This window comes from Salvelinus alpinus, chromosome 22 (assembly GCF_045679555.1).
Source record: "Salvelinus alpinus chromosome 22, SLU_Salpinus.1, whole genome shotgun sequence".
NCBI lineage: Eukaryota > Metazoa > Chordata > Actinopteri > Salmoniformes > Salmonidae > Salvelinus > Salvelinus alpinus.
In genome coordinates, this window is record NC_092107.1 from 14,803,336 (window position 1) to 14,815,726 (window position 12,391).

Below are 12,391 nucleotides of genomic sequence, written 5' to 3' on the forward strand. Positions count from 1 at the left end.
ACTGGAGTACATTTCAGCTGTGGGGCCAATGAGGCAAAGCAGCGTTGCATCATTGGTTGCCAGCAAAAACATAACCCCTAGGTGACGGCTGTCTCCCTCTTCATAAAGAGAGGACTGTGTGTCTCTCAGAGCTCACCCTCATACTCTGAAGCCCTGGCAGATCTATAATCCCGGATGTAGTACTGACTGTAAGGTTCTGTATTTATTTTCTTAGTCAACCTTGTGTTCTGTTTCTTTGTGTTCTTGAACGTAGCCCTGTCTTTCATTTTTGTTCATTGATTTCACCTGTTAGTTACTCACCTGGTCTCATCAGCTCCTTATTTAGTTCAGTTCATTCTGTTTGTTCCTTTGTGAGGTATTGTTCGTTTTGACTCTACTAAGCCTTTTCCTAGCTCGTTTGTGAGAACCAGTTATAGCCTTCAGTCCTAGTTTTGATTCACCTGCCTGTTTGCCTATCTGTGTATGACCATTGCCTGCCTATGACCACGACTCCTGCCTTCTGTGAAGGCGAATAAACACCTGCCGCGCTCTGCGCGTGAATCTACACCTTTTTCTCCCTGAGTATTCATTACACTGACTAAGTGATGACATCTTTTCTATTGATGTAGTAAATGGACCATTCATTACTGAGCTCGTAATGGAGTGCAGCACTAGATGTGAAATTAAGAGAGGGTAAGGAGGACTTGAGTTGAGCATGCTGATAGGGATGATTGGAAGTCAACACGAGGGGACAGCAACTGCTGCTGCTAGCCCACCTCAACATCCATAAGCAATCAGAGCATTCGGGCATTATCGTAAAAGAATGGCCATTCTGGTAATTGCATTTCTATGTCCCCTACAAGTGGTATGCCATTGGAATACCTACTCTATTACTCATTGCTTTTTGAATGGCTATTTGGCTATGAATTAGTTAACCTCTCAAAGCATCTGTCATTACTTGGAGGGTCTCCTAAGACTACTGGTTAAGTTTTCTAAAAATCACATACAGTAATTAAAAGCATTAACCCTTTGAAAGTATCTTGTTCTCCTCTTAGCCATGTGTGTTATTATGTGCTCTGAGAAGAGGGTCTATTTCAGGAATGGTGCATGATGGGTATTACCTGTGCCACCTGCTGGTTGTTGTCTGCGTTGCACTGGGAGTGGTCCCTCCATGTGCTACTGGTGTTGTTAACGGCCCACTGGCCATCAGGCCCACACTCCCGCAACACATACCCATTACGAACTGCACAGACATGGGGAGGGAGAGATGAAGGAAGAAGTCAAACAGATGAGACAAATTAAATTCTGTACATAGACATTAAAACCAGTAGATGGTGAAAGCGCTGAAGTCATCCACGTATTCCTATGGAAAACTCCCAGGTGGCGCATAAAGCCGGAACTATTTGAATTTGAAGCGCGCCATATTGCTGAATAGGACTGAATGGCACCCCAAAATTGCTAAGCATCATGGTGAAAGTATCTGTAACTAGCATAACTAGCAAAGGATCATGGTCGATGTAGTGGTTTTCATCCCGCATGAGAGTCACCGGGCGCCGTCTCGTAGCCTGCCCGCCCATGATTAGTCTGTGTCCGCACGTGGTCCTGTGTGACAACAAAATGTATGTAGCAGTCAGAATGGATCACGATTTAATTAAATATCGCGATTTGTAGCGGACTTTAAAATAATTGACAGTGGGGATCAAACTTGATCATAATAAACACATTTTAGAGCACAAAATGGCCGTCAGTTTTTTGGGGGGGTGGCCGATCGTGTAATTTATATAGGCTTTCTATGGCAGACCAGGGGCCTCATTTATAAACCGTGCATATGTACAAAATATAGCATAAAAAAGAGTGTGCGCCAGTTTTCACACAAAAGTGGGCATTTATTCAAATTTTACTTGACATGAGAATGTGTTTGGGACCACGCTGCCATCATACCGCTCAGGAAGGAGATGCGTTCTGTCTCCTAGAGATGAACGTACTTTGGTGCAAATCAATCCCAGAACAACAGCAAAGGACATTGTGAAGATGCTGGAGGAACAGGTACAAAAGTATCTATATCCACAGTTAAACAAGTCCTATATCAACATAACCTGAAAGGCCGCTAAGCAAGGAAGAAGCCACTGCTCCAAAACCACCATAAAAAAGCCAGACTACGGTTTGCAACTGCACAACTGGACAAAGATCATACATTTTGGAGAAATGTCCTCTGGTCTGATGAAACAAAAATAGAATTGTTTGGCCATAATGACCATTGTTATGTTTGGAGGAAAAAGGGGGAGGCTTGCAAGGCGAAGAACACCAACCCAACCGTGAAGCACGGGGGTGGCAGGAGGGACTTGTGCACTTCACAAAATAGATGGCGTCATGAGGAAGGAAAATCTCAAGACGTCAGTCAGGAAGTTAAAGCTTGGACATAAATGGGTCTTCCAAATGGACAATGACCCCAAGCATACTTCCAAAGTTGTGGCGAAATGGCTTAAGGACCACAAAGTCAAGGTATTGGAGTGGCCATCACAAAGCCCTGATCTCAATCCTATAGAAAATGTGTGGGCAGAACTGAAAAAGTGTGTGTGAGCAAGGAGGCCTACAAACCTGACTCAGTTGCACCAGCTCTGTCAGGAGGAATGGGCCAAAATTCACCCAACTTATTGTGGGAAGCTTGTGGAAGGCTACCCGAAATGTTTGACCCAAATTAAACAATTTAAAGGCAATGCTACCAAATACTAATTGAGTGTATGTAAACTTCTGACCCACTGGGAATGTGATGAAAGAAATAAAAGCTGAAATAAATCATTCTCTCTACTATTATTCTGACATTTCACATTCTTAAAATAAAGTGGTGATCCTAACTGACCTAAGTCAGGGATTTTTTACGAGGATTAAATGTCAGAAATTGTGAAAAACTGAGTTTAAATGTATTTGGCTCAGGTGTATGTAAACTTCAGACTTCAACTGTATATGCAGGGGTGCAACTTTTAGAATTGGGGGGACATCATTATTATATATTTTTTAATCTAGCTGGATAAACACTCCAAACAGCCTACCCGACCGCTCAGAGGAGTCTGCATGGTCCTAAAGCATATCATTGCCTGTTTTGTATGACATTACAATAATAAAACTGGGGGAAACAAAAAATGTATTTCATAATGTGGGGGGGGGGGACATGTCCCCAGTGAAAGTTGTGCTCCTGGCTATATGTATAGTTATAGGCAGGACAGTTTATAATACCGGAATAGGCTACAGTCAAGTTTAACAGCTGATCTTTCTGGCCGTGATTGGGAGTCCCATAGGGCGGCGCACAATTGGCCTAGCATCGTCCGGGTTTGGCCATGGTAGGCCGTCATTGTAAATAAGAATTTCTTCTTAACTAACTTGCCTAGTTAAATAAAGGTTACATTGAAGTAGGCCTATGAATCAAGTTTCACATTTTAATTGTCACTTGCACATGTACAGTCGTGGCCAAAAGTTTTGAGAATGACACAAATATTAATTTTCACAAATTCTGCTGCCTCAGTTTGTATGATGGCAATTTGCATATACTCCAGAATGTTATGAAGAGTGATCAGATGAATTGCAATTAATTTGCAAGTCCTTCTTTGCCATGCAAATTAACTGAATCCCCCAAAAACATTTCCACTGCATTTCAGCCCTGCCACAAAAGGACCAGCTGACATCATGTCAGTGATTCTCTCGTTAACACAGGTGTGAGTGTTGACGAGGACAAGGCTGGAGGCCACTCTGTCATGCTGATTGAGTTCGAATAACAGACTGAAAGTTTCAAAAGGAGGGTGGTGCTTGGAATCATTGTTCTTCTTCGGTCAACCATGGTTACCTGCAAGGAAACACGTGTGGTCATCATTGCTTTGCACAAAAAGGGCTTCACAGGCGAGGATATTGCTGCCAGTAAGATTGCACCTAAATCAACCATTTATCAGATCATCAAGAACTTCAAGGAGAGCGGTTCAATTGTTGTGAAGAAGGCTTCAGGGCGCCCAAGAAAGTCCAGCAAGCGCCAGGACCGTCTTCTAAAGGTGATTCAGCTGCGGGATCGGGGCACCACCAGTACAGAGCTTGCTCAGGAATGGCAGCAGGCAGGTGTGAGTGCATCTGCACGCACAGTGAGGCGAAGACTTTTGGAGGATGGCCTGGTGTCAAGAAGGGCAGCAAAGAAGCCATTTCTCTCCAGGAAAAACATCAGGGACAGACTGATATTCTGCAAAAGGTACAGGGATTGGACTGCTGAGCACTGGGGTAAAGTCATTTTCTCTGATGAATCCCCTTTTCGATTGTTTTGGGCATCCGTAAAAAAGCTTGTCCGGAGAAGACAAGGTGAGCGCTACCATCAGTCCTGTGTCATGCCAACAGTAAAGCATCCTGAGACCATTCATGTGTGGGGTTGCTTCTCAGCCAAGGGAGTGGGCTCACTCACAATTTTGCCTAAGAATACAGCCATGAATAAAGAATGGTACCAACACATCCTCCGACAGCAACTTCTCCCAACCATCCAGGAACAGTTTGGTGACGAACAATGCCTTTTCCAGCATGATGGAGCACCTTGCCATAAGGCAAAAATGATAACTAAGTGGCACGGGGAACAAAACATCGATATTTTGGGTCCATGGCCAGGAAACTCCCCAGACCTTAATCCCATTGAGAACTTGTGGTCAATCATCAGGGGGAGGGTGTACAAACAAAACCCCACAAATTCTGACAAACTCCAAGCATTGATTATGCAAGAATGGGCTGCCATCAGTCAGGATGTGGCCCAGAAGTTAATTGACAGCATGCCAAGGCGGATTGCAGAGGTCTTGAAGAAGAAGGGTCAACACTGCAAATATTGACCCTTTGCATCAACTTCATGTAATTGTCAATAAAAGCCTTTGACACTTATGAAATGCTTGTAATTATACTTCAGTATTCCATAGTAGCATCTGACAAAAATATCTAAAGACATTGAAGCAGAAAACTTTGTGGAAATTAATATTTGTGTCATTCTCAAAACTTTTTGCCACGATTCGTACAGCTAAATGCCTTTCTTGCTTGCTCTTTCAAAACAATGCATTAATGAAAATCAGTAGTACTATAATAAATAAATAAAAAGCCAAATAGAACAAAAACACACAAGAAATAGAACTGTAGGCACTGTAATTTGTTTTGTAGCCCTACAATGTTCCAGAATGCGTGGGCAGTCCATCATAAAACATTGTTGAATTCAAATGTTCTGCTGACAGATCTCCGACAATTTGCCATTGTTTTCTCGTTCAGAAACGGACACAATCCTGTTCCAGATACAGCATAAATTACTGGTTAAGATTAAAGCATTCTGCCAACACAGTAAATAGAACGGTAGATTATGTAATATTTATGTAATATTTGACAGTATGAGTAGGTTACAGTATTGCTGTGTCGATAGGAGCGCGACATCATTGCCTATTTCATCTCAGAGTCTATACCAAGGCAGGAAATCCAAAAACCCAACAATCTATTGATGAACTTTTGAACAACAATTAGTCTTTTGCATTACGTGGTCTATTGACAATAGTTCCAAATAATCCTGCAAATAAAGGGCATTATTGTCATCATAAAAGGGGAAAGAAGCGTTTTCCAGGCAAAGTTTTAATGCTCATTCAAGCGTCCACAGTTTTAAGACAAGGCAGATTTATAATGGGAAACATGCGTATGTATGTCATGCGCCAAGTTAATAAAAATCAATATTATTTCAGAAATGGGCACGGTTATAAATACGGCCCCAGGGCTTTTGGCGCCGCTAGGTTGCTACACAGCAACCGACCAGCAGAGCTTGTGATTTCACGCTCCAGACCAGACACTGGGGGCCTAATTCTGTAGGCTTTAGACAGAAACAGCGGTTAGCATTAACCTCTTGCTGGAAGTCGGATGAAACAAAATCTCAATGATCCTACCGAACCATAAAGCACTAACCAATGCCACACCAGTACCTTGGTTGTACCAGGGGAGGTACCACGGGCAGGGTACTTTAACCGTGCTGTTGGGGACACCCTCCGGCCAGCAGGCATACATGTCAAACATACGGCCGCAGAACAAGCCTGGGGGAGAAGAGACGATATAAGCCGTAAGTAAGTAAGCAGACAGCAGACCCTGAATCCTTAATTTTTTGTCTGAAGCTAAACAGGATAGAGACTTTAGTTTTTGGATGAAGAACACCTGGGAAAACAGTAGTAATGATGAGGATACTGCCTTGCAATGGATGCAGTCCTTTGGGTCAGATGTTAAGTCGAAGCCTGACTCATGGTACTTATTCTAAGAATTGGGTAGATTCTGTGGACTATGAAATATATATTTGCTTGAGGGAGAGGGGTGATGAAGCCATTATAATTGTGAAGCCAACTGCATAATTCTACTGTCTACTCTAGACGATAACGTTTTTAGATTTTATTCGATTTATAAACCCATAATGGGGTGTGTCTGATTAGGACAGGCGTCTGTTTTTGAGTCTTACCTGGGGCTGTGGGGTCCGTGCTCATTCTCAGCAGGCACTCGTTCCTGTATCTGTTCCATTCCTCCACCGTGTGCTTCACCGTCTTCGTTGACACAAGCTGCTGGTCATAATTCACAAGATTGAGGGTCAGGGGTCAACCCCAGCGGGTTCTTCTGGGTAAGCCCTACAATACCTAACTGGGTTTAAAACCTGACTGGATATAAAGCACTAATACCTTGGCTTAGTGTAGTGTTGTAACTGAAATTCTCCATAAAAGCTGACACATACATTCACTAAACCAGCTGCATTGATTGAGGATGCAAAGCACATTAAACTGACACTGGTGTTAAGAGCAGCTTCCCAGCACTCTGATTGTGTTCTATAAAGCACACAGACCATTATTACCTGCAGTGATTCAGAAAGGTGAATCATCTTCACATGACTTACATTTCATAACAGCTCCTGAGGACAATCAAATAAACTCACGACGGAAGCCTCTAATGACACGACACACTTCTATGGATGGATTGAAGGTGGAAAGTAATGTGAAGTACAATCACTACTGCCGTAATGAGCAGAAACAAAGTGAAATGTGCCTACCACAGTTCTGCACAGGACAGACAGGATGAGGATGGCAGGGGTCTTCATCACTTAGAGGAGTGCCAGGGTGGAGGGCCACTCATCATCTCAGGGCTGCTGGGTGTTTTTGACCCAGGGGGGTCAGAACCAGGCATTGCCTCAGACCTCCACCCCATAGCCCACACCCTGCAAAACAACACACACAATCAGTTAGACCTACCGTGTACAGAACAGAGCAATCACACAATATGGGATTGGGTTACAATTCTTATCACATATTACGCTAAAACAAGCTTGTGGTCCACAATGGGAATAGGATTTGGCATTTGATTTGTGGAAAGGAAGTAAAAACGTAATGGCACGGGATCAATGATGCCGGCCCAATAATTGTGGCAGATGAGAATTTATATTTTCGTCAACTGATGTAACCACTTAGTTCAAATGTTAATGAGCCCAATCAACATGTAATCATTAATGAATCCATGAAGGCCAATGAGGCCATGTAGCTGATTAGAGGATGTGAGGTTTCGGGCCCACTATTTTGTTGCTACTGTAGTGTAGGCTAATTTGAGCATTGAAATCATGTCCACACCCAAGTCTCCCAAAGACATCTCAATGAAATCTAACCAGAGTGCTATCTAACAATCTGATGGGAGGGCCAATCGTTGTAATCTTGGAAACATCTACATAAAGAAGCCCAGAGCCATATACTGTATTTAGAGAGTTAGGACATTGAGGTTTCTGCATTATGATGCATTTACATGTCACTACAACATAATTATGCCAGCCATGTTAGCTCCCCATTAATATTACATGGGGAAACTTTAAACAAGAAACAGATCATCAACGAGGGGCTGCTGTAGTAACTAGCAAGTTTACTAGATAGCTACAGTAGTTGCCTTGGTAACCAAACAAACACACTTGCTAGTTTAGCTAACCAAACCATCAGTCCTAGCTTGCTATTAAGAAAATTGAATTCAACAATGCCAATAACATTTTCAATTCGACTTCTGCTTTCAAAAGCAGCTCAAACTAGTAAGAATGAACTATAGCCGTTGAATTCTACCGTGCAAATACACTGTTATGGGGAAATAATGCACAATCTAGAATGCCCTTCAAGCCAATCAGAAACGAGTATCCAACAATGCCATGGTATAATGCTATGTAACTGAATGTCTAGAATTAGAACAATACTCAAAATTCTAAAAGTTGGCCTAACTCTAAATATAGCTCTGAAGAAGCTGCATGCCTGTATCTAGAGACAAAGTGTTCTGTTCAGTCATGTATGACCGGGTTGTGGTCAATTATTAAATGTTTTTTTTGTGGGGGGTGTTGTGCTAAACAGTGTGGAAAACTGTGTGAATTATCTATAAAAATACAAACACGGCCTCCCGAGTGGTTTTGAGGTCTAAGGCACTGCATCACAGCACTAGCTGTGCAACTAGAGATCCTGGTTCGAGTCCAGGCTCTGTTGCAGCTGGCCGGTAGACCCACGGGAGACCCATGCGGCGGTGGACAATTGGCCCAGCGTCGTCCGGGTTAGGGGAGGGTTAGGCCTGTAGGGATGTTCTTGTCCCATCGCGCACTAGCGACTCCTGTGGCGGGCCGGGCGTAATGCACGCTGACACGGACGCCACGATGTTTCCTCCGACACTGTGTTTCCTTCCTGCGGCTGGCTTCCGGGTTAAGTGGGCATTGTGTCAAGAAGCAGTGCGGCTTGGTTGGGTTGTGTTTCAGAGGACGCACGGCTCTCGACGTTCTTCTCTACCGAGTACGTACAGGAGTTGCAGCGATGAGACAAGACTGTAACTACCAAGTGGAAACCACAAAATTAGATTTTTTATAAAATAATACAAAAACTGAACATAAAATATTGTTCCCATTGTGCCTGCTATGTTACTTAAAGAGCTGGAACACATTGGTCTACACAGCAACTCCCTCAATGTACATGCTGTACTGTACTGACCTCATTGTTGGGGATCAAACATTTTACACAAAGAGTTTGGGCTTTTGTTTACAAAGAGTTCATGCTTCATGCACACAGAGGATCCTTTTTAGACGGAGAATTTTTCCTGCACAAGGGATTTGGAAATTGTATGCATAACATCAGTCACATTGACAAGACTTATTTTTCTCTGAATTCAATTTTTCTTGTGATGTCATGATTTGAAAAACGTTCTACATCTACAAAAATAACCCCAACTGTGTACATTTATAGAACATGACATGTTTGAGTTTTAGGGCATAAAAAAGTTGAGGGGGAGTTGCACAGTATCCTGCCTTCATCTAGCTTGTTTTTCTTCTCAGGGGCCAATTCCCAGCAGGTGTCTCCATGTTGTTCCTCTGTACAAAAGAAAATCCAGTAAGTCTGCAGTCAAACATTGTAGCATACACACAAGATCAAGAGCAGCTACTCAAAACACAGATTGTGATCCAAAGTACACTGTCGGTACTTTATTCCTTCACAAACTATGAGCAGCCATTTCAAAACACCCCGAAAAGCCTCGACTTCACTTCAGAAGAACGCTCAGGGAAAAAAAACGATTAAGGTTCAAAGCTGGAGATGCCACTGGATTAATTTATTCAGTAACTCTTGAACAAGCAGACGAACTGTGAGGGTTTTCTTGACCCGTGAAGGTATTGGACTAAAACCAAGAACTGACATATAACAGCCCGACAGGCCATTATTACCATGTCATCTCATCATAAAAAACATATCTTCGTTTCAGTCAACATGCCAGTCAAGCTACTGAACCCTAATCCACCCCTTACACGTACTATGGCCGTGCAAAACAGAAAAGGAAGATCCATATTATCCAACAGACAATACGTTACATTATAACATATGAGGAAAGGATTGCACATCTGCTGGGTGAGAGCCTGCTCATTATGTGGTAGGTCATATTTGCACAGTAATGAATGCTAATGAAAACCCAACTCGTTAGTGAGGCCTTGGGCCTCAGGCAATTCCAGTGCACCACGGTGAATAAAACAATACTTTTCACGAGAGTTTACGTTCTGCCAGAATATTCAGGGTTGAATTCTCATTATTGGAATTCATCTCACAAAACATCCAGAGGATCCTACCGTTAAAGCTGCTGGGGTTTTAGGCAAACAATTACAGACCTATCTGAAAAAGAGGTATTTTCTGTAGGCTCTCAGTGGAATGTACAGCTACAGTATGCACATAGACTGTATCTATACAAAGAGCTCTCTTGGCATGAGCTGGGAGTGATGATGAGGATTACCTGCCTCAATGCCAGTCATACCTGGCAGGAAACCACTCAAACTCGAACCTATCTGACGCCAGAATGTAGACAGGTAAGAGGCAGCATCATGAGACAACCTGGGCTGCCGTAACAGATTTGGCCAAAGTTTGTGAGACATGAGGAATAGGGAGAAAGGCAACATAGCACGGATGACTTATGTCAAGAAAGAAATTACTTTTCAAAACCAAGCTACAGTACAGACACTATTCATCAAGGTACCACATGTGATTTTCAAAAAGTGATATAATCTAGAGTATTTTAAATAATTAATGGTATGTTTATCATGCCTCCTTTCATGACGGGTGATAAGGTAGCAATGTTTTGACATTTGTGTGTAGGTTAAGTAGGTTTAATCCATCCCTGTACCGTGTCGGCAGTGACAAGCTTGGCCCAGTGAAGGAAAACATACATGCTTCAATCCACCAGATGAAATGATGTGAGAAATGTCCTCCGTCTATGCTTCCCTCAAAACATTGGCTCAGATTTTAACTGACGATACGCTTTGAAGGAGAAAACGGATTCTATTCATGTGTCTTTGGCAAACCTCCGTCACCCTGTAATGATAAAAGGCTTAGACTACACCGCATTTTAAGCCCAAATGACTATGACTATGAAAAACAGAATATCGCTTCGGGACAGAATGGCACTTCGTCTGGAATTAAATAGACAAAAATATAAGCAGATGAAGAAGATGTTGAAGAAAGACGTAAAATGGGACTGTCAAGAAGTGGAGTAATATTCACCAATGACAGCCTGGAGTTGGCTGATATAGTGTCTATAGTGCACAGATCTAGACGGTTATTTATTTATTGTATTTCAGGTCTACTTACCATGTCAATGACTTCATGTATCAATGCCAACCTGGTGATATAGAGTAGAGTCACAGTCTTTTGAGAATGAAAACAAGAGAGAACTGCAAGTAATTCACCAACCAACACAAGGTTTAAGGATATCTAGTCAGTTGTGTTATCTAAACTGCGCCACAATTTTTCAGGTTGTGTTTTTCCTATTTCCCAAGCTTCTACAACACAGTTAATCTTGTGTCCATGGAAGCTGGCATCTCTCACCGATCACAAACAGTAATAGGAAGCACATGAGCCAGGGGTTCTGGTTGCGTGTAACTTGCAGTAGAGGGACTGTCTCTGACTAGTGCTGTCACAGTTTTTCTGTCATCAAGGGCAGACATGCTTTTAAAACAGGGTGGATGATGTGTGACCCTCTCCACCCTGGTCAAACGGGAAACTGTTTCGGCAGAGGGTGTAAGAGGATCAGAGCTAGGCTACTGGATCTCCTTAACACCAGGGCTATTTCAGGTCAGTCCAGCGGCCCTCGGTGACCCCTCCAACTCATCATCTGTGACTAAGGTAATAACACTAAGGCCTGGAAGTGCGGCAGCTTCAAACAGGGGAAAGATTAGAACTGGGGATTTGAGTTTATGTGCATAATTAGGGCAATGGACGGGTGCGACCTAACCCGACCAGTTTTAGACAGACAGAGGCCGTCTTTACGGCAAGCTGGGGCAAGCCAGCATAACACACTGCTCACTTTATAGTGCTGTAGACCAGTGGCAATTTTAGCATGTAAATCTTGGTGGGGCAAACTCTTTTTTTTTTAGATGCATGTCAGCAAAGCCACTACACAACACAACACTAAACAATACATTAATTGCACTATAACTGTGACAAACGGTGCCCACAAACTGTTAGGGCCTACATAATGCTGTCCAGAGCTTTCTTTTCAGCACCATGGAGTGAATTCTTACCACTGCTACACCTGGCTATGAGCAGAGCCTTGTCTGGCAACAAAACAGTTCATTCAGCCTCATTTACTGCCTTTTTAAAAAACATAGCTGATATGGCTGACTTGATTAACAAATGTGGTTTCTACTGACTGTTGAGCTGTTCAAGCTATGGCATAAGGGAACAATGAGTGGATAAGAGGCCATCCGTAATTGCGATTAAGACATTAATGAGCGAGCTAAGACGGACGTAGTCAAACTATTTGTTCAGTACTTTTGAAATGTACAGCGACAGAATTCAGAACATGGGCCATTCTTACAATATTCTCCCTGTACACCAAGTCAGAACCATAGGATAAAAAA

The 12,391-nt window shown here is 42.7% G+C and overlaps 1 protein-coding gene across 2 annotated transcripts in view; it reads right to left on the minus strand.

Annotated features, from left to right (window-relative positions):
- The window catches only part of LOC139549091 (glucagon receptor-like), a 38,263-nt gene that overhangs the window by 7,864 nt on the left and 18,008 nt on the right, over nt 1-12,391 (minus strand). For both annotated transcript variants that reach the window (XM_071359209.1, XM_071359210.1), the window contains exons 2-5: nt 7,043-7,207; nt 6,464-6,560; nt 5,943-6,050; nt 1,101-1,222 (exon numbers count right to left, since the gene is read on the minus strand). In XM_071359209.1, the coding sequence (XP_071215310.1) occupies nt 1,101-1,222; nt 5,943-6,050; nt 6,464-6,560; nt 7,043-7,090 (375 nt within the window). In that variant the 5' untranslated portion in view covers nt 7,091-7,207. The remainder of the gene's footprint in view (nt 1-1,100; nt 1,223-5,942; nt 6,051-6,463; nt 6,561-7,042; nt 7,208-12,391) is intronic.